This window comes from Lipomyces tetrasporus (assembly GCF_029532465.1).
Source record: "Lipomyces tetrasporus strain NRRL Y-64009 chromosome Unknown POJ06scaffold_5, whole genome shotgun sequence".
Classification (NCBI taxonomy): Eukaryota; Fungi; Ascomycota; class Lipomycetes; order Lipomycetales; family Lipomycetaceae; genus Lipomyces; species Lipomyces tetrasporus.
In genome coordinates, this window is record NW_026611600.1 from 1,348,552 (window position 1) to 1,367,705 (window position 19,154).

The 19,154-nt window shown below is 51.4% G+C and overlaps 7 protein-coding genes across 7 annotated transcripts; 4 read left to right on the top strand and 3 right to left on the bottom strand.

The window, feature by feature from the left end:
* Window positions 1-300: 300 nt before the first annotated feature.
* POJ06DRAFT_238179 (Anp1-domain-containing protein) lies at window positions 301-1,955 on the top strand (the record flags this gene model as incomplete). The annotated part of the gene is made up of 4 exons (XM_056185983.1): window positions 301-356; window positions 421-1,109; window positions 1,148-1,273; window positions 1,327-1,955. The coding sequence occupies 4 exons, from the start codon at window positions 301-303 to the stop codon at window positions 1,953-1,955; spliced, it is 1,500 nt and encodes a 499-aa protein (XP_056044134.1).
* A 1,127-nt stretch (window positions 1,956-3,082) lies between these two features.
* POJ06DRAFT_109742 (uncharacterized protein) lies at window positions 3,083-5,480 on the top strand. Its single transcript, XM_056184046.1, has one exon. The coding sequence runs from the start codon at window positions 3,336-3,338 to the stop codon at window positions 5,283-5,285; it is 1,950 nt and encodes a 649-aa protein (XP_056044135.1). The 5' UTR covers window positions 3,083-3,335; the 3' UTR covers window positions 5,286-5,480.
* Window positions 5,481-5,508: 28 nt separating this feature from the next.
* POJ06DRAFT_253413 (adaptin N terminal region-domain-containing protein) lies at window positions 5,509-8,627 on the bottom strand. The gene is made up of 4 exons (XM_056187637.1): window positions 8,074-8,627; window positions 7,705-8,020; window positions 6,436-7,653; window positions 5,509-6,388 (listed from the first exon to the last, which is right to left on the bottom strand). Exons 1-4 carry the CDS (start codon window positions 8,394-8,396, stop codon window positions 5,675-5,677), a joined length of 2,571 nt encoding a protein of 856 aa, XP_056044136.1. The 5' UTR covers window positions 8,397-8,627; the 3' UTR covers window positions 5,509-5,674.
* A 678-nt stretch (window positions 8,628-9,305) lies between these two features.
* POJ06DRAFT_238182 (uncharacterized protein) lies at window positions 9,306-9,974 on the bottom strand (the record flags this gene model as incomplete). Its single annotated transcript, XM_056185984.1, has 2 exons — window positions 9,306-9,497; window positions 9,558-9,974. 2 exons carry the CDS (start codon window positions 9,972-9,974, stop codon window positions 9,306-9,308), a joined length of 609 nt encoding a protein of 202 aa, XP_056044137.1.
* A 1,002-nt stretch (window positions 9,975-10,976) lies between these two features.
* On the top strand, window positions 10,977-12,166 carry POJ06DRAFT_253420 (uncharacterized protein). The gene is made up of 3 exons (XM_056187638.1): window positions 10,977-11,312; window positions 11,424-11,516; window positions 11,577-12,166. Exons 1-3 carry the CDS (start codon window positions 11,071-11,073, stop codon window positions 11,791-11,793), a joined length of 552 nt encoding a protein of 183 aa, XP_056044138.1. The 5' UTR covers window positions 10,977-11,070; the 3' UTR covers window positions 11,794-12,166.
* POJ06DRAFT_109762 (uncharacterized protein) lies at window positions 11,755-13,424 on the bottom strand. The gene has a single exon (XM_056184047.1). It carries the CDS (start codon window positions 13,207-13,209, stop codon window positions 12,193-12,195), a length of 1,017 nt encoding a protein of 338 aa, XP_056044139.1. The 5' UTR covers window positions 13,210-13,424; the 3' UTR covers window positions 11,755-12,192.
* Window positions 13,425-13,672: 248 nt separating this feature from the next.
* Window positions 13,673-17,835, top strand: POJ06DRAFT_197374 (uncharacterized protein; the record flags this gene model as incomplete). Its single annotated transcript, XM_056185071.1, has 6 exons — window positions 13,673-14,068; window positions 14,117-14,883; window positions 14,933-15,452; window positions 15,507-16,740; window positions 16,792-17,356; window positions 17,415-17,835. 6 exons carry the CDS (start codon window positions 13,673-13,675, stop codon window positions 17,833-17,835), a joined length of 3,903 nt encoding a protein of 1,300 aa, XP_056044140.1.
* Between the last annotated feature and the right edge of the window lie 1,319 nt (window positions 17,836-19,154).

The following is a 19,154-nucleotide window of genomic DNA, read 5'->3' on the forward strand; positions in this document are numbered from 1 at the left end:
ACCAGCCACGGGCGAAGCATGCGCCACGCAACTATATTTGGAGCCACTTTTTTGTTTTGCGTTCTCCACTAGGCGAATAATGCAGGCTCGCTCGCATTCGGAGGTTTCTCTACAGGGTTTTGCCTGTCATTTGTTCTTGACCTCGACATCGCCCATCACAACACACGGCCTACCACCATTGTGCTGAATCTCAAGCAAAAGACTACTTTCCCTACCAGGCGTGTTGGCATAATTTCCCGGACCTTTTGCTTGCGTATTGCTCGCTTAAGCCGGGCGTTCCGTGGTTGAATGTTTTCAATGATGAACGGCAACCCCTTTCCGCACACTTCGCAGACTTTCAACATATCACCGCATAGGTAAGTCGCGTCTGATTTGGCAAAGCTTGACCAGGTAGTTGTGAGACTAAATTCGCGCGACAAGATTCCAACCGCGGTCGAAAAATCAGTTTTTGCGGCGGCAACCGTCCAAACGGCTGCTTCTCCTACTCTGTCCTGTCGCCGTCGTTTTGTTGTTCCTGTTCCCGACCCTGCGCACGCTCGCGATCCCGACGCTCGGCTCGAGCATATTCCGCGATGACCCGCTAATAACGACTGTCCACCACTACGATCTGTCGCGGTCGACCGGCACAGGCAGGGGCTGGGAACGGGGCGAGCGCGTGCTGATGTGCATTCCTCTGCGAGACGCGGCCCAGCATCTGCCGATGATGTTCTCGCACTTGCGCAACCTCACGTACCCCCATTCACTGATCGACATGGCGTTTTTGGTGTCGGATTCAAAGGACGAGACGTTGCTGCTGCTCAACACGCTGCTCGAGCGCCAGCAGTCCGACAAAGATCCGTACCAGCGGTTCGGACACATTGACATTTTCGAGAAGGATTTCGGCCAGGTCGTCGGCCAGGGGTTCTCTGACAGACACGGGTTTGCGGCCCAGGGACCGCGTCGGAAGTTGATGGCGCGGGCGCGCAACTGGCTGCTGTCGACGTCGCTGCGGCCGGAGCACAGCTGGGTGTACTGGCGGGACGCGGACATCGAAGTCGCGCCGCCGACGGTTATTGAGGATCTGATGAGACATAACAAGGACGTCATTGTTCCGAGTAGGTTACTTTTGTGTGAGTGTGGTTGCGATTGTGGATGCTGACATGCGTAGACATTTGGCGACCGCTTCCGGACTGGTTAGGGGGAGAGCAGCCGTATGATTTGAACTCGTGGCAGGAGAGCGAGACTGCGATGCAGCTCGCGCAGACTCTTAGCGAGGACGCGGTTATTGTTGAGGGTGGGTTTTTTTTATTTTTTTTTATTTGGGGCTACGACTAATGATGGTTACAGGCTACCCGGAATACGCGACGTGGCGTCCGCATTTGGCGTATCTGCGGGATCCGTACGGGGACCCGGATGTGGAGATGGAAATTGACGGCGTCGGAGGAGTTTCTATTCTGGCAAAAGCAAAAGTGTTCCGGGCCGGCTCGCACTTTCCGGCGTTTTCGTTCGAGCGGCACGCGGAGACCGAAGGGTTCGGCAAGATGTGCAAGCGGATGGGGTTTTCTGTGGTGGGGTTGCCGCACTATGTGATTTGGCACATGTACGAGCCTAGTGTTGACGACATACGGCATATGGCCGAGATGGAGCAGGAGCGGTTACGGAAAGAGACGGAGGCGCAGGAAGCGGCGGGCAAGGAGAAGGCCGACGGAGGAGGTGTCGCCGGCGGCGCAGCTGGAGTGAGCGATAGCGGAGATTCGCCGCTGAAGGAGGCGTCGCAGGAGAAGGATCTGTTGGCCATGTACGAGAACGGCCAAGGGTTTCTGGACTCTGTGCGGGCGGCGGAGCTGAGGGCGGCCAAACAGGTCAAGGAGGAGATGAAGCAGAAGAAGCTGGCAGCGGAGAAGGCGAAGGCGGAGGAGGCGAAGGCTGAGAAGGCGGCCGGGCCGTCGAAGAACGGAGGCAAGAAAGGGGCGTAGGCTGGGATTTACACTGAATACATAGATTTTGGTACGATTAGGTGGGATTTTCTGCGATTGATTGCATCGACGTGGGTTGTGTAGGCATGATGGGATTGTATATCATTTGTCAAAGATTGTAATGTGCATGTATGCAAGCGTGTGCGATGGCGTGTAAATGTATTTGGTTTAACTAATACTGTGCGGTGCCATCGGGAGATCGGGTTAGGGCACAAGACAGTATATTGTCAGTCATCTGCTGGTTGAGTGACGATAACAGCGCAGTGGCGAAGCTGCGTCGTCGCGACAAGGCACGGCTTGGCGGGCAAGTGGAGAAGCCCAGCAAGAGAAGCAAGATAAGCCCGGCCTTGTCGAACGAGATTGCGAGAACACGAAGTTGCGCTGGTATGAAATGCAGGCATAAGGATCATACGCAACTTAATCGAATGACTAGTTGAACCCTTTGGGACACTACAAATCACCAGCAGTTAGTTAACTTAACTTGAACCGATTATTATCCGGCCTGGTCGTCACGTGGATTAAGCCGGGCAAGCGATGGCCCACACGTGCGGACGATGATTGGTCGAGATTGCGAAGCTTGGCGAGTTGATGATAATGATGAAGACTTGAGCGGGATTGCTGATAGAAGAAAAGCAGCAGCAGTGAGTTAGTTACCTGGATTTTGAAATAATGGTCGCGTGCGGTAAGTAATTTATGGCAGCAGATGACTCGTGGCTGGGAAGCGATAAGCCAATAATAATAATAGCTAGAATCCAGCAATAGAACAATGAGAGGAAACTGCAATCGCGCAGCACACGACTGTCACTGTCGGCATTTGCCAGTCCCCGGCCAATTCCCGGATTCCGGATCTTGGATCCTGTGGTTCTTGTGCCATCTCCACTTTGCTGCCTACTACTACTGCTGGTGCTGGTCCAGTCCAGACTGGCAGTCGCTCGTCCTTCGGGTCTTGCTCTCTTTTGCCGGTGGCGAGTCTTGCGCAGTCGGTTCGTTTTGCTGGGCGCAGGTGGTCATGCCAAGTCGAAGTGCCAAGCCCGTAGCATATCTATCGCGCAGTGTGTAGTTGTGGCTGCATATCAGCTGCCGCGTCTGACTTCGACCACAACTGCGCCCTCGCGTGGTGTTCACGGCGGGCGGGAGCACATTTGCGTGCAAGAGCAGTCGACTGTCCGCCGTCGCGCGTGTCCGCCTCATCGGCTTTTTGCTCGCCATTCTTCTTCTTCGCCAGCCCTTGACTTTCTTCTACTTCTTCGCCTCTTGCCTCGCCTTACCAACATCAACGAATTACATCCAGCAGCTGCCAATCTGGCGACTCACGCGAATCCTCCGCCGCTGCTTCATCGCTACCCGCATCCGCATCCGCCGCCGCCGTCTTTGCCCCGCATGATGTCGTCCTCGGTCGCGTCTGCACCGCATCTCTACCATCTGCCGCCCACAACGTCCGCCGTCGGCTATCCCACGATTCCCTCGCTCGTCGTCGACGGACCGTCGTCGGCCAGCTCAGGCTACGCGACTGCTGCTGCCGCCGCCGCCGTCTCGTCTACTTCGCCGACATCGTCGACCACGTCCTCGGTCTCGACCTCGTCTTCGGGCGGCAGGCTCTCAATCGCATCCTCCTATTCGTCCGCCTCGAACTCGCCAACCTACAAGGCACCGGGCCTCTCGGCCCCTGCGCCAGCGCCGCTTTCGCGCCACAACTCCTTCAGCGGCCCGTCGACGACGGCCGTCGGCTCGGTTCCGAGAATCATTCCGTCAAAAGAGGCAGTTTCCGACGTAAACGGCCTGCTGTGCCAGTGGGCGACCTGCAGCGACCGGTTCCAGTCCGCAGAAGACCTCTATAACCACCTGTGCGATTTCCACGTCGGCCGCAAGTCCACAAACAACCTCTGTCTGACCTGCTCCTGGGGCAACTGCCGCACGTCGACCGTCAAGCGCGACCACATCACGTCCCACTTGCGCGTCCACGTCCCGCTCAAGCCCCACCGGTGCGACTTTTGCTCAAAGCCGTTCAAGCGTCCGCAGGATCTCAAGAAGCACGTCAAGACTCACGCCGATGATTCTGTCTTCCTTGCCCCCGGCGACTCGTCCCGCCAGCGGCTGCATCCCCAGCACATCTGGAAGTCATCCCGCGAGAACTCGGCCTCGTCCGGCGACGACCACTCGCCGTATTCGGTCGCGGCCGCTGGCTTGAACTACACCCATCACCCGGGGTCTGGTGTCGACCCGGCTGCCCAGTACCACATGCCTCCTCACCACGACACTTCGTCCATGTACTATCCGCCTCCGCCGCCTCAACAACAACAACAGCAGCAGCAGCAGCCGCCTCCTCCGCCGCCCCAGGCTGCGGCGTATGGGTACGGCGGCGTGCATGACACACAGGTCTACAATCAGCCTCCCGCGGTCAACCATCCGGACCTGCCCCGAGCGAAGCGTGCGTTCGACGCTGCCAACGACTTTTTCGAGGATGTCAAGCGCCACAAGATGGCGCCTGTGTACGGCCAGGACATGGCCTCGCGCCTGTCTGCTCTCGAGGCCCTCGTCGGCGTCACTCCGCCGGCGACGGACTACATGTCCTCCCAGGCCGCTGCTGCCTCCGCCGGTTACCATGTGCCGCCGCACGCGCACTACCCACCACCACAGCAGGTCGCGCATCCTCCGCCGCCACCGCCCCAGCTGCAGCCGCACCACACCACCCTGCCGGCGCTGCGAACAAAGCAGGACATGCTCGAGACCGACCACTTTTTGAACCAGCTCAGCTCGAACATGTACCACGCGCCGCCGCCGCCGCCTCACTCGGCCCCGCCGCAATACTCGGCCCCGCAGCACCATTCATACCACCCGACCGCCGGCCAGCAACCACCACCACCGCAGACAGCGCCATTCACGCCCATCAATGCGGCAGAGCAACAGCAACAGCACCAGTCCCCGCACCACGGCGTCGGCGCGCCCCAGCCGGGACACTACGCACACCCGTCCCATGTCCCGGCCAGCACAGGCATTTACCCGCCTTTGCCAGCAGTCGCGGGCGCCGGCCTGTCCGACCACAATCTACAATCCCACCCCGGTCTGGCAAGCCGGTTCGACACCGACCCGACCCGTCGATTCAGCGTCGGCACGCTGCAGAAGAGCGCAAAGCCGGTCGCCGACGATGATGTTGACGGCCTTGTCGACCAGATCAGGGCAAAGCTCGTCGTGCGCGACAACAGCGAGCCCGTCACTGTGTCGGCCGACGCCGACACCGCCGCCGCCGAGCGACAGCGCAAGATGCATTTGCTTGTGATTGACCGGCTGCGCATGCTTGTCCGTGGCATGCTCGTTACTATCGATGCGTGATTTGTACTATTGGGATAAATTGATGTAAAACACAGGGTTTATGTATTGCGGTACGGTGTTGGCAATGGTTAAATATTTTTTATTTGTTGGGTTCGTTGGGTGGTACAAGATCTGTCGCGCGCAGGCCATTTTAATAGTATTTTGTATTATCGTGCTTTGCGTGCGTTTATATATATTACAATGCTTTGAAAATATTTTGTCGTTTTTTGAATAGTCAATTATTATGTTGTCGTTTTGAATAGTCATTATTATGAAAACTAGAATCCACACAAACACGATCAATGAATGCATAAATACAAAAAAAAAAAAAAAAATAAAACACACGCAAAGTACAATCATGAATGCATAAATACAAAACCCAACGCAAAGTCGCAGGCCCGAAGCCGAACTCACGACGCAAGCAAGTCGGCCGGGAACTGGTTGAACACCATCTGGTCGACGACGTCGTGCCCGTTCCTGCCGAAACTCACGCGCAGCCGTAGTCGGACCTGGGCACCGACACTGGCGGTCACCCGGACGGCCTGGCTTGCCGTCTCGCCCGGGGCCAGGTCCGGCTTCGAGATCGGCCGCAGCTCGACCTGTTGGGTCTTGGGCACCGCGACCTGGAACGTGATGTGGTCGAGCGCGTCCGGCCCCGTGTTTGCGAACGACGCGACAATGTTGACGACGCCGGCCGGCGTGGTCGCGTCCCGGATCGGCTGCAGGGTCAGGCTCAGCCCGTTTTGGTCGTAGGCGGTGTAGGCGGGGTATGTCTGTCCGCTCGCTGGCGCGTCAACGACCGGCGCAGGTGCCGGCACCGGCACCGGCGGTGATGGTGCTGATGGCGACGGCGTGCTGAACAAGCCGAGAATGTCGGTTATGGTCTGCTGCCCGTTTGCTTGCTGAGAAGGGCTCGTCGCCGCCGACACACTGCCACCGCCAAACACATCCGCCAGGAGATCAGACGGATTGCCGTTCGTCTTACCGTTCGTCGCTCTCGTAGGAACCGACGGCAACGCGCCACCACCGCCGAGCGCCATGGCCAGCAAATCGCCGTTCGCAGGCGACACTCTTGACGACGGCGCTGCCGCGTCCTCGTCGCCGCTCATCAAATCTAACAGGATCTGCCGTCGTTAGCTCCCGACCGATCGCGTTCTCGGAACAAACTTACATCAGTCTCGCTCTTCGGCTGCGGCTTTGGAACACCACCCTTGACGGCCGCTTTCTTTTCGGGCTGCAGCTTTCGGTCCTCCCGAATGACCGCGGCCGGCATCTTCTCCAGCACACCCCGCCTGATGTCGTCATGTCCAAACAACGCCGCATACTCGACCGCGCGCTGCTGGATCTCAACGTCCAGCGCCGTCGTCTGAGACGAAATCAGTCGACGGATCCGCTCAATCTGGCCCGGATCCGACATGCGGGTCGACAGCTTCGCCAGCGCGTCCAAAACGTATTCCTGCACGGTCTGGGTCGCGTACGTGCTGTGCAGTATGCTGTCGAAAATCTGCACAACGTCGGCTTCTTTGACGTCCAGCATCGTCTCCTCGTCCTCAAACGCACCCGCCTTCAATAGCTCGTCGCCGTATTCGCCGATAACCCACGTGCCGGCTAACGTCAGTCCCTCCTGCGTAATGTCAGACCGCAGCAAGGAGTACAGCTTCTGCACGGTGTACAAATGCATGCTAGTCGTGTTCGACACGAGCGCAATGAACTGCGAAATAATCTGCTCGGAAACATAATTGCCGGCAAGTTTGAGCACCCGCAGGACAGTGTCAATGTGCCACCGCTTGTTGGGCGCATACTTGTCGGCCGCAATGCATATCTGGACCGTCATGTTGGCCTTGAACTCCGTGTCCGCCGACTCTAAAAACACAAGCAACTCGCGCACGAGCACGCGCACGTTCTGGTCGTTGATCAGATCGAACGATAGGTCGAGCGCGCGGCGGCGGATAGATATGTCCGCGTCGTGCAGGCATTCCAGAATCGTGTTGCGATGTCGCTGCACAGCGTTCGGCTCGAGCTCGACGACCTTCGACAACGTGTTCAAGCCGACGTACTTGACGTTGTTGTCCTTGTTGCCCAAGAACCGGCCGAGAATGTTGATGCCGAGCACCCGGAGCCCGCTGTCGGCGTCGATGTCCAGGATCGTCAGCACGGCCTCGTACAGGATCGAGTTGCCGACGTTTTTGGACGAGTCCGTGTTGGTCGCGATTTGCGCCAGGATGTCGTTCATTTGCTCGGTCGCAGACTGGTCACCACGGCCCAGCACGCGCAAAAGCCGGAGAATTTTCACTTGAAGGAATGGATCCGACACGCCGGCCACGTCGTGTTCGGGAGCGTAACCAGAAGTTGTCAGCGACTTCAATTGTCGGATAAGCGATGGAATAAACTAACGTTGCCCGTTAGTCCGACTCGCAGCAGACTAATCCAGGAACCATACCTGTCTGAATTGAGGAATCAAATTGGCGTCTTCCAAGCACAAATCATAAACAAGAGTCATGCCGCAGATCAACACGCCATGGTGGTGATCACCCAGCAACGACTTTGCCTTGTCGACAAACCGTTCTTGCAACTCCGGCACTTTTCGAATGATTCTCATCGCACACAACGCCGCTTTCTTGCGCAAGTATGGATTCTGAGTCACGACGAGCTTCTCGACGTCCGTAAACAGATCGCGCGCCATTTCCTGCGACGCGATATTCCCAAGTGTGCACAGGGCCAAACCTACAACGTACTGGTTCGGATGATTCAAGTCACTGCGAAAAACGTTAGCACTCCCACACGTACTCATATCACCAAAACCGCTCACTTCTTCAACGAGTTCGTAACAAGCGTCAACACCTCTTGGTTCTCGTCCAAAAGCAACATTGTGCCCAAATACCCTAGCCGCTTATCCGAGAACTTGCTCGTCGCAAGCAACTTCAAGCACTCAATTTGTCCGAAATGCGTCCGCTCCCCGAGCGTGAACAGATACAACAGCTTGGCAATATTCTGCCGCCGCATGTGCGTGTCTGTGAAGTCCTCGCGGAAGGACGTGCGAATCGCGGCAGATTCTTTCTGGATCACGGCCCGCTCGTCAGCCATGGTTTTGGCAGCGCGGACAGACTTGATGAATGACTTGAGAGATGACATGGCGTTGAATTCACAGATATTACTGTTGCGGTTATGCGCGACGGGATGGTGCGCTGTCGATGCCGACTAAGAGTAACCGGACAGACCGTCACACAATTCTTCGCAAGATATGTAAAACACCAAGCAAATGGGCGGCGAGTCTCCTTGAGAGGTGCCCGACAGATATTAGTGATGTCGAGAGCCGGACAACGGTAGATGGATTGCGCTAACAGCTGTGTTGTGTGTGCTCGTTATTGCGGCCTCTACTTCGTAGGCTTGACGAACGAACGCGCTCTTCGACGGCGCGCACCCGCGCGCAGGCGCAGGCACAGCCGCAGCTATGATCCCTTCCGTAAGCCTATCCCACCGCAAATCGCGGCAGGCTCCAAAATCACTAAAATACACTTATGCACATCTCAATATATGATTTGCCTTCTACATATGAACAGAAATTGTGTAAGAAGCTGGATCGCGAGGTACGTAAGTATGTATCGTCTATTCCACCCATGAATCAAACATCAATGGGACAATCATACAAATATACAATATTCTTTGCTAGACACAGGCTATAGCATCCTTTATCTATTCCAACATATATCCCATGATTACCTCACTAGTAGAGAACAAAAGTTGAGTAAAAGTCGACAAGGAAAGTACAGTAGAGAGGTACACAAATATACAAATACATCCCAAATGCAATGACACCTGCTAAAACTAGTGTTGAATCAACCGAGCAATATATAAAGATCCGAACAAGAATAGAAATGTGTAACGAAAGAACAAGAGAGGAAAGAAATTACATATAAACCCAAGACGCTAAACGCACGTTACTAGCAAAACAAAACCAACTTTTGTTCTTCCGTAGAAAGCAAGCAAAACACCGCACCAATATTTTGCAAATTTTGTGTGAATTTTTTATTTGTATGTAATTTAATGTGTGGTGTGCCCTCGGTGATACTTCAAACCGTTCAAGTTCTTGTACCGCTTTCCGCAAACTTCGCATCGGTATGGCTTGTCCTTTTCTAATCCTGGATAATCCGGGTAGGGGAATTCGTTATCGGGCGCAATAACTGTTAGTGTTCCATCTTCATTCTGACGTAAAACCTGATTTTGATGTCCGTGCTAGACGATAGCCGGTTAGTACCGCAATTTGTAATCTGCGACAATTCCGCCGCAACTTACTTGTCTGTGGTATTTCAATCCGTTTTGATTCTTGTACGCCTTCTCACATCCAATGACTGGGCACTTGTATGGCTTGTCATCCCCTTGGTGATCCATAACATACAAATGTCTGGCTGGGTCATCTATGCACATTTCGTCCTCCTCCTCGTCCATCATCATCGGTGTCCCTGCATCCGAAGGCTCAGGCGATAAAAACACTTCATTTGTCGATACCGCCTCAAATACTTGCATTGGCCGTGAATTATAGTACATTGGTTCTGGTGGCGGTGAGGGCGAAATGTGAGCCTCTTCGTAGTGCTGTAGTAAATCGTGAAGTGTGGGTAAGCGTTCGCCACAGCAGTTGTAGTCACGGCAAAAGTTGGCCTCGAGCTTTGTGAGATACGATCCCGAGTTAAATGATGGTGACATATTAGACATGTTCACCGATGTGCTGAAATTGATTCCGTTCGCTGGATTATTTTGGCTGCCTACGAATGGCGAGTTGCCCATCATCAAGACCCTGCCCATTAATGTCAGCATATATAGGGATCCCAGAAAATCTCCACTCAAAGGCATTGCAAAAACCACAATTCATAGGAATATAGTGCTCATGAGTCAAACCGGAATGTAGTGCTCCGACCCAGACTGATTGTCACCGTGTAACTTGAAACACCATGGGCTCTACAAGCCGTGTAGAGCCAGGCCGATGCAACAAGATAACACATTATTCCTATTACACTGCAAGATTCCACATAGTCGTATCGCGATACCAAGCCAATTACGTGCGCAGTGCCATTAGAGGTGGCCATGACGGCGACCGCAAAGTCACAAGCCTTTCCGCTTTGTAACCTGCACATAGTAACACCCCCGTCGCTAGACCAGGCGCACAAGTAATGAAGGTAATTCAGAGAAAAGTGTTTGGTAGGCCATAAAGCCAGTTTAAGAAGACCATGAATATACATATACTTACTCATCTTTGAGCCACGAGCCGACACTGATACCTCCCCATGAGATGCCACCCATACCCTGCGAGTGGGCCACGGACTCTCTACGGAATCGATGATGTTGCTGTTGGGGCCGCTGGTACGATATGTCGATAGGTGCCGGCATCATTTCTATAATTCGGTAATCGATTTTCGATACGTAGTATGGAAGACAGGTAAAATCCAAACGGTATGTATGACGAGTAAGCTGATGAGCCTGTGATGGCAGTGGAGCGGGACGGATTGCCCATACAAAAGGTATCCGTACTTACCCTAATATGGAAACTCGACACAACCTGACATGCCGAAACAGCAGTTAGACCATACAGCGCTCAGCTACGAGGCAAATACGCCGTCCTGCGTTTCATGCTGCAGGTGCTTCATTTGCAGCCGTATCTACAACTGCGCGGTACCAATTGATACGCTGGGGCCAGACCCGCATACTCTTTGGTTGTGCTGCAGAGTTAGTAACCCTGGCCGGACCGTCATCGTGTTCATATCTGTCGCTTACAAGTTCCATCACAAGGTATTTTCTCGACCATTAATTTGCAATGGATTTCGCACCGTATCAGAGTGACGAGCCTTCAGCATCGCGCACCAATCTCGGTGGTTCCGGGACCTATACACCGCCGCCCGTCCCACGCTCCACCTCGACTGCATCCCCACCACCGCCGCCAGTGTATTCATCATCCCCTAACGCCTACGCCGGTGGTTCCTCTTCGACTTATGGGCCCCCCGCTGAAGAGCAGCAGAATGTTCCAGTGAACCAGTACGAGACTAGCATACCACTCAGGTGAGCAATTACTGTCTTATCAGCTTGACGTGTTGGTCATATGTGCTGCGATTGACTGTGCAGTTGTGAATAAATAATACCCGGTGAGCGTGCATTAACGATTGGTTCCAGATTAGATTATGAGTCTGTACTTGCGTATGGCGCCCTTCCGCCTGTTGGCTCCGTGGCTCTGTTGGTCTTCGAGACCAAGAACGACTACATTCGGTATGACGAACATTTATGCTAGCTTGACAGACCTCAAAAGGCGCTGACACTTATATTTAGTTTCCACTCGTGGCAGGCGTGTCTACTATTCACTCCTCTATTCATTCTGTTCATTATCCTCTCATTCTCTACCATTCTCTCGTACCTTGTCCTCGCAGTTTACATTGTTTTCGCAGTCTACATGGCGTACCGAGCTTACAGAGATTCATCTAGTCTCGAGCGACTAGAGTTGCCAGTTATAGGACGTCTGGCATCCGATTGGGTCGATTCGGAGTAATTGTGGCTTTGTACATTGTAAAGTAATCGAATCGATTACGGTCCGATACTGAAATGATAGATGTTGGGTCTGGAGGGTTTGTTGTCATGACTGGCATTGAATATGTCGTTGTATAGGGTGCAGTATTGTCGGAGTCACTTTTTTTGAAACGTTTTGGTATCGAATGCCACTGCTCGCACCACAGGGATCGAGCGGTAGCTACGGATAACGTGAAACCGCAGAGCACTGATTGTTGATACTGTGTATTGTGCAGGAAATATTTGGATCATGTTGTTGTTGGGATGTTTGTTTTCATAAGGGTGATGGAGTATCAATCGTTTTTACTTGCTTCTCTGTACCAATTTCTTCACATTACACTTTAGTACAATCCATCACTAGATCTTAATTACTATCAACAGTTCAGGGAACGTTCCCAAACTTCTGTCTTGCAAGCTCCCTGAGCATATTAATTGTCTTCTTCTCTCTCGCCTGCATCTCTTCCCATCTCTTTCTCCGTTCGGCGTCCTTTTCTCGGTAGAATGCTTCTCTTTTCTCTTTCTTTATCCTGTCCTTCTCTGCCCTGCGGGCAGCTACTTCGCTCAGTTTACTAGACGAGCCACCTCCAACAGCTCCGTCGAACAACTCATCATCGTCAACTTCATCGACACCGCCGGGTGACCGTGCTCGGACATACTCCCTTCGTGTTTCATTCTCCAGTTGACGCTTCTCAATCTTTCTATCTCTTGGATCCGACGGGTCGCTTGCCCCTCCTTGTAGTAAATTTTCAGCTGCGCCCAAGTACTGTGCTTCCGAGGCACGTCTTGAATGTAATCTTGCTGCTCTCATATCTTCTAGCGACTCATCATTTAGCTCTGAATTCATAAGCTGTATGTCAGCCGGAGATGGCAGGGTAGGGCCCTTCTTTGGCCTGGATGGCGCAGAAATCCTTGAAATGTTGAGTTCCTTGCCAGTAAACGCAGAAGGTGACAGATTTGGAACCTGATTGGATGCTGTTGAAAATGCGGGGGCTTCAACCCATTCACCTGCGCTATCATCGTCATCCTCGCTACTACCCGACTTTGAGGTCTTGGTGGCTACCATTGACTTCGAATCGGTACTCCGATCCGACCGCCGATATTTGGTATTGTCGTTCGAATAAGACGTCATATGACGCGAGCGTCGTCCGTCATATTCGCTTTGCGCTTCCTTGCTCGAATCATAATGTGTCCGCCTTGAATGTGTCTTTCGTCGATCGTATTCATCATCTGACTCATGTTCACCTCGATGGGAATGTTTTCTTTTGAATTCGGTTGGTTCTTGACGTCTCACTCTATTGCGAGCACCTGATTCCAACTCGCCAGAAACAAGTTTCAGCCACCGATCACCCGAGGATATATAGTCGTCTTTCGATGAACTTGAATCGGTCCTAGTTGACATAGTCGGCGTCAATACTTCAGGTGACGAGGCGATTTGTGCGCGCCGCAGCGGGAGGCCAAAATCACGAATGCTTTTCGAGCTTTATGTCCTCTACACGGGAATGGGATGGCTGTCTTTGGTTGCCATCCCCGGAATAATGAAGAGCGGTACACAAAATGCTTTGGAGCTATAGAGGTACCATAACAGCTAAGATGGGCGAAACTATAAAGTCCTCGTGAAGCCGCAGCCGCCCTACAGCGATCGTGGCTTAAATGGTTCAATGAGTCTTTCCCATTTCACAGCTTCTTCTCGTTAGCCAACAGACTTGTGAATACAGGAGACGTATATTATCGGTTGCAATAATATTTTACGGCTTGATTTTTTTTGGTTTGCACAGTCGCTGACCGGCAGGATCAACTTTGGGCGTCACCACTGAGTTTCGGCAGAAGCGGATCTAAGGCAGCAGATTCCAGCGGTCACCACAATGTCAGCCACCGAAAGTGAAGGAATAAAGTTGATCCCGGTATCTCTAAAAGAGGCTGCTTTGGATAGTCCGTCGTTTCGAACGGCGGCATTGCATGTTCACGACCAGGTCGATGCTGTCGAGCGCTGGATTGACCTCTATGTCAAGGCCGGACATCGTCTCAGTAATGATGCGGATAGCATGCAGGAAACCGTGAACATGCTGCTTGGACGTTCGTTTCCAACCTTCATTACCGAAAATATTATTGATCATGACTACACGCTCACGGCTATGAAATCATATTCGGAAGGGTTGCGGATATTTTGGTCAAATTTCATCAAGTGCGTCAAAGGAATGGAGAAGAATGTCATTGAACAGTTGGAGAATTTGCATCGAAAGGAGATTAGACAGTACAAGGTATAAAGTGAAAGGCAGAGCTGATGGGATTCATGCTGACAGAAGTAGGATATCAAAAGGAATTTTGATTCAGCGCAATCACGATATGATACGCTAGTAGCGCGATACGCGTCTCAGTCGAAAACTAAAGAACCATCCGCACTTCGTGAAGACGCCTTTCAGCTATACGAAGCACGACGGCAATATGTAAAGACATCGTTCGATCTATGTCTTACGACAGTATCCTTGAGGCATGCGCTGGACCGCACTATCATTCAGGCCTTCTCAGATCAGTGGCTGATGTTTGGACACGATATCAATGAGACTAGCAACAGTCCATATTCCAACGTCGCAGCTAATCTACGACGAATCCGGAAATGGAGTGACCAGATGAAATCTTCGCTGAAGGTGCTTTTCAAGGAACTGAGTATAACACGTCGAGATCTCGAGGGATTGGTTCTTTCTGAGATCTCACCGCCAAGGGAGCTGTCAGAGTATTCAACTTGGACGGTCTCGAATCCAATAGTAGTGATAGACAAAAATAGCAGCCCTTCAACTTATCCCGCTTCACGCGAGCGTGCGTCAGTTATCGATCCTCAGACTGCAGACTGCGAGAAACATGGATGGCTATTTTTGAGAACATATGTCGGGAAACCAGCCAGACAAGTATGGGTTCGCCGATGGGTGTTCGTGAAGGACGGAATATTTGGAATGCTAGTCCAGTCACCAAATAGGACGTATGTGGAGGAAAGTGATAAAATTGGGGTACTGTTGTGTAACGTCAAGCCATCTACAGCCGAAGACCGGCGGTACTGCTTTGAGGTTACCACGAAGGAGTAAGTATTTATTGCAACTGCGTTAGGTGTCAGGACTAACGATTAATAGCACCACTCTCATGTTCCAAGCTGAGAGCCAGAAGGATCTTGCATCGTGGCTCGGCATCTTCGAGATTGCGAAACGGAAAGCGTTAGAGTCCTCTAACGTTGCCGATACTGACAAAGCCTTTGCCATAATCCCGCCCCTGCCCGAGTTTGCGTCTACAGCCCAGACTTCAGCAGATACAGAGCTCAGTCACGAACGACATGAATCTCTCCCGGTACACGCAAGAACGTCTTTGGATTTGAGCCGGGCAGCCGCTAAACGAGTCAACGCACCAGCTCCGACTTTGCAGGCACTGATATCGGCCGGACAGACTTTCGCTGGGCAGCATGCTTCTCAGAATTTTATTAGCGGAGCGGATAGGTTATTTGACGAGATTGTCCCGCCTTCGACGTCATTGGCCCCAACGACTCTGGCGAATAATCCTTTGGCAACGTCAATGACGAAGACGGCTATTGTCGCTCACGCAACCGTACCACCAGTTCATTTCCCAAACGGTCTAACTGCCAACGTATGGGGAAGTGTGGTATGTTTCTAACTTAATCGCTGACTTTACCTGAACGACACTAAGTTTATGTAGAATTGGGCCGCACGCCAGGACCTGGATGACGTCAGCGACTCATTAAAAAAGAGCGACAAGAATGTCGAATCAGAGACGGCGGTGCCTCCGATTGTGATTGTCGAGCCTCCTCAGGAGGAAGGTAGCATGTCACCAGTCGTCCTTCAACAGTTATACGACAACAGAACATATCCAAGTTTTTACCCGTACGAGCTTAAGGTCCAAGATGCGCAGCTGCGATCACTATTGCCAGATATCAGCCTGGAAGAAAATGTGGTAATGGTATTCCGAGCCGTTTGGAATGGGACAACTTCACAGGAATTTTCAGGTCGCGTCTACCTTACGCAGTACCGTGCCTATTTTTATGCCAATAATGGAGACATGATATTCATTCGTCGCAGATCAATTGGAGACTTTATATCAGTACGCGGCGAATCGAATGAGAATTTCGATTCTGTATATGCCGACTTCAAAGACGGCGAGATGTCAGCGAAGACTTATCTGGACTCGGGCCAATTAATACAGTATCGGCTCCAGCTGTTGATCGACAACTTCAAAAGTCCTACACCTCTGGAATTGGAAGCCTTAGTGCAGAAGTTAAAAGAGGCGAAGGTCAATACTATTGGATCGCAGTCGGAGGGCTGGGACGATATGCCAACCACTCTGGCCGAAGATGAGAATGCAGACTCGTTCGTTGTGACAACAAATCACAGGCCAATTGCGTTAGATAGAGGCTTATTGTCACCTACCAAACAGCTTCCAGAACGAAAGGTGAGGAGCAAAATAAAGCTCCCCGAACGGCCGGTAGAGTATGATCTCTCGAAGACAATGGATAGACGAGTTTATTCGGAAGAATTTGATATTTCCGCAAAAGCTCTTTTTCATCTCTTGTTCGGCGACAAGTCGGTTATATTTCAGAGCTTATACTACGGTAGCGGTGCCATCAATGTCCACCAGAGTCCATGGATACATCTTAGTGGACGATATATGGAGCGGGAGTTCTCGTTCAAGGCGACGTCGACGCTCGTTAGAGGATGGCCTCGGACACAAGGTATACGAGGTTTTCAAAAAATCGAGCGAATGGAAGAGTATCTTCTGTACGTTGTGGCCGATTCTCATACGCCTTGGAATCTGCCATCTCCCGACGTGTACTCGCAGATTAACCGCTATGTTGTATCATACGTGTCCAAGTCTAGCTGTAGGCTTACGATTTGGAGTAGCACGGAATGGACAATATCAAGCCCTTTTGTACAAGGTATTGTGCATTTATTGCGTTGCGCGAAGACTGTGCTAACTTGCCTTCTAGCATTCGTACAAGGTCCTGCGTTGGAGGATTTAGCGGGCGATGCGAAAACCCTTTCAATGCTAATTAAATCAAATGTGCGCAAACTTGGAGCCCATGGGAGTACGAGCAAGTCGATTCAACTATATGGACAAGTCGGCAAGTCGACAGTGCCAGTGGAGATATCGGACAAAGGGCTAGATATCATGGCTCTACAAGACAAAGGACGGCGGATGATCCTCTTGTCTCGACGGTCTTTCATCTACTTGATGTTTATGAGTGCATACAGATTACTGGAATCAGGAATTTCCAGCATTCTCGTGATACTCTTCGGCGTGATAAAGAGAGTTCTGTCCTTTGCTGACGGTCATTCGTTACTTCTTGCCTTTGCGATTGGGACATTGGTGCTTAACATATTCCTTGGCACACGATCAACCGTGGCATTTTGGACTGAACGACGAGCATACAATACTCTGAATCAGCTTGGAGTGCGACCGAATGGAATTCTTGCAAAGGCGGTGTATTTGAATGACCTGAACGATTATATCAACGATGGAAAGGAATTGGCTGTAAATCCAGCTGGCTCCTGGTAGGTTATCAACTGAAAATTTCCCGGTAGACATTAAGTATGCTGACACTTGTCGTAGCTATTCTAAGTTCCGAAGTCTGAGCGAATTTCTTACTCCTGATTCACCAATCGAATTTGTTGACTCGTCGTACACAAATGACATCACCCAGGAGGCAGCTCGTCGCGTTTGGATGGCGCGCCAGAGAGCAGGCATTGAGAGGCATCAGCACATAGTTGCACTTCGCGTCATCTCAAAGATGGAAGAAGAGCTCGTGGCTGCAGAGTGGTCGAATTGGTTACAATCAGAGCATATGCGATGCGTCGAACTGCTGTCACGCGAGACTTTATTGAATAAAGACGCGGGCCTGAACGCTATTGTGCCCGACACATCTGACGATGGTACTATAGATTCTAATGCGACTGACTGGGAGGCCGTTATTCGAGAATACTGCCAAAGCTGCAATAACGAGTTCAGTAATGGCCGGCAAGGATTGATCTAGAAAAAAATTTGACTACAATTGGCGGATATCAATGTAATCTAAGTATGTGGATATGTGTGGTTGTGCACATTTTGTACTATTCTTGAATGAACAACTTTTTCTGCCCATGGACTTCAGTACTTGAGGAGTGGGCAACCTTCCTGTGTTGACAGCTGATTGATGCCGCTCACTGCTTACAACTGGTCTTTAGGAAGCTGTGAGCCTTTAGAACACGGACAGATTTTGAAGGACGTTCAGCCTGTGGCCGCCTCGACTTCTTCTTAGGCTATGCCGCTACGCAGTTTTGAAATAGAACAAGAATCTAGATTGGAATTTTTATGGAGAAAGAAACTGTGCACAATTTCGTGAACTAGCTAGGAACTTACATCAAATCTGAAGGTCTAGAGAGCGCAGCTTACTAGTGCAGGTTAGGTCTCGGAGGTCTACTTGCCGAGAGGCGTGGCGATCGTCTCTTCATGTCTCGGCAAGAAATTTGGCATGATTTCGCCACACCTTTTGTAGGTGTCGTCTGCGCCTTGACGACATGAATTTATCGGATACGGAGTTCAAATAAGTCGTCAACTAGAAGCTATGCTACATGGACATGATTGACTCGATTCGTATTGCCTCCGCCTCCAGATAGGTATGTTGTGAATGGTAGCCGGTACTTCTAGTCAGATTATTAAGCTGAAAATCGATGCCAGCTCCAGTCTTGCAGAAATTGAATAAAACAGTCTCCTTGCCTATTCAGAATATTGAATCGCTGTAGTGTATGCTTTTGCTGCTTCTACAGTACTCTGTATCCAGCACCTAACTCGAGCACGGAGTTCGCGCATAGTAAATAACGTGGGCGCTAGTGGTCTTGGCACGAGCATGGCCAGTTAAAAAGGTGGGCGAGTGTGCTAATTCGTAACAGTAGCGTGGAGAGTGAGTCGCATCGAAGAAACTCATCCGATTCGAGGCTGCCTTTCTCACGGTCACGTAGAATCATTAGTCCCCCTTCATTACTGCCTACAGGCGCAATCCGCCGATGCAACGCTTGGAGTTCATGCCAAATTCACAAGCCATTCTTCTTAGGTTCCAGTAAGGAAGTTAATGAGTCTTGCTTAAGATAGTACTCATATATCAGTAACAATACTCCAGTGTTGCTTATTGTGTGTTTCCCAATCGGACTTGTTCATGTGGCATTACTTCGCCGAAGCCTGTTAAATTTCTTCACTAGTTTGTTGATGATTGATGCCAATTGTGTTCACAATGCGCAGGGCGACAATGCAGAGTAACTGCTACCAAGAACTCTACATCAAGTTGACCAACAAACTGACACAGCCAGTTCCTTAGCA

Excerpts from the sequence above, each read along its gene's own strand:
- POJ06DRAFT_253413 (XM_056187637.1), bottom strand. The coding sequence starts at position 8,396 with ATGTCATCTCTCAAGTCATTCATCAAGTCTGTCCGCGCTGCCAAAACC. Across the intron at positions 8,021-8,073 it reads GTTACGAACTCGTTGAAGAA|TGACTTGAATCATCCGAACC; the intron begins GTGAGCGGTTTT and ends CGTTTTTCGCAG. Across the intron at positions 7,654-7,704 it reads TGATTCCTCAATTCAGACAG|TTTATTCCATCGCTTATCCG; the intron begins GTATGGTTCCTG and ends GGGCAACGTTAG.
- POJ06DRAFT_109762 (XM_056184047.1), bottom strand. The coding sequence starts at position 13,209 with ATGTCAACTAGGACCGATTCAAGTTCATCGAAAGACGACTATATATCC.
- POJ06DRAFT_253420 (XM_056187638.1), top strand. The coding sequence starts at position 11,071 with ATGGATTTCGCACCGTATCAGAGTGACGAGCCTTCAGCATCGCGCACC. Across the intron at positions 11,313-11,423 it reads GAGACTAGCATACCACTCAG|ATTAGATTATGAGTCTGTAC; the intron begins GTGAGCAATTAC and ends GATTGGTTCCAG. Across the intron at positions 11,517-11,576 it reads ACCAAGAACGACTACATTCG|TTTCCACTCGTGGCAGGCGT; the intron begins GTATGACGAACA and ends ACTTATATTTAG.
- POJ06DRAFT_109742 (XM_056184046.1), top strand. The coding sequence starts at position 3,336 with ATGATGTCGTCCTCGGTCGCGTCTGCACCGCATCTCTACCATCTGCCG.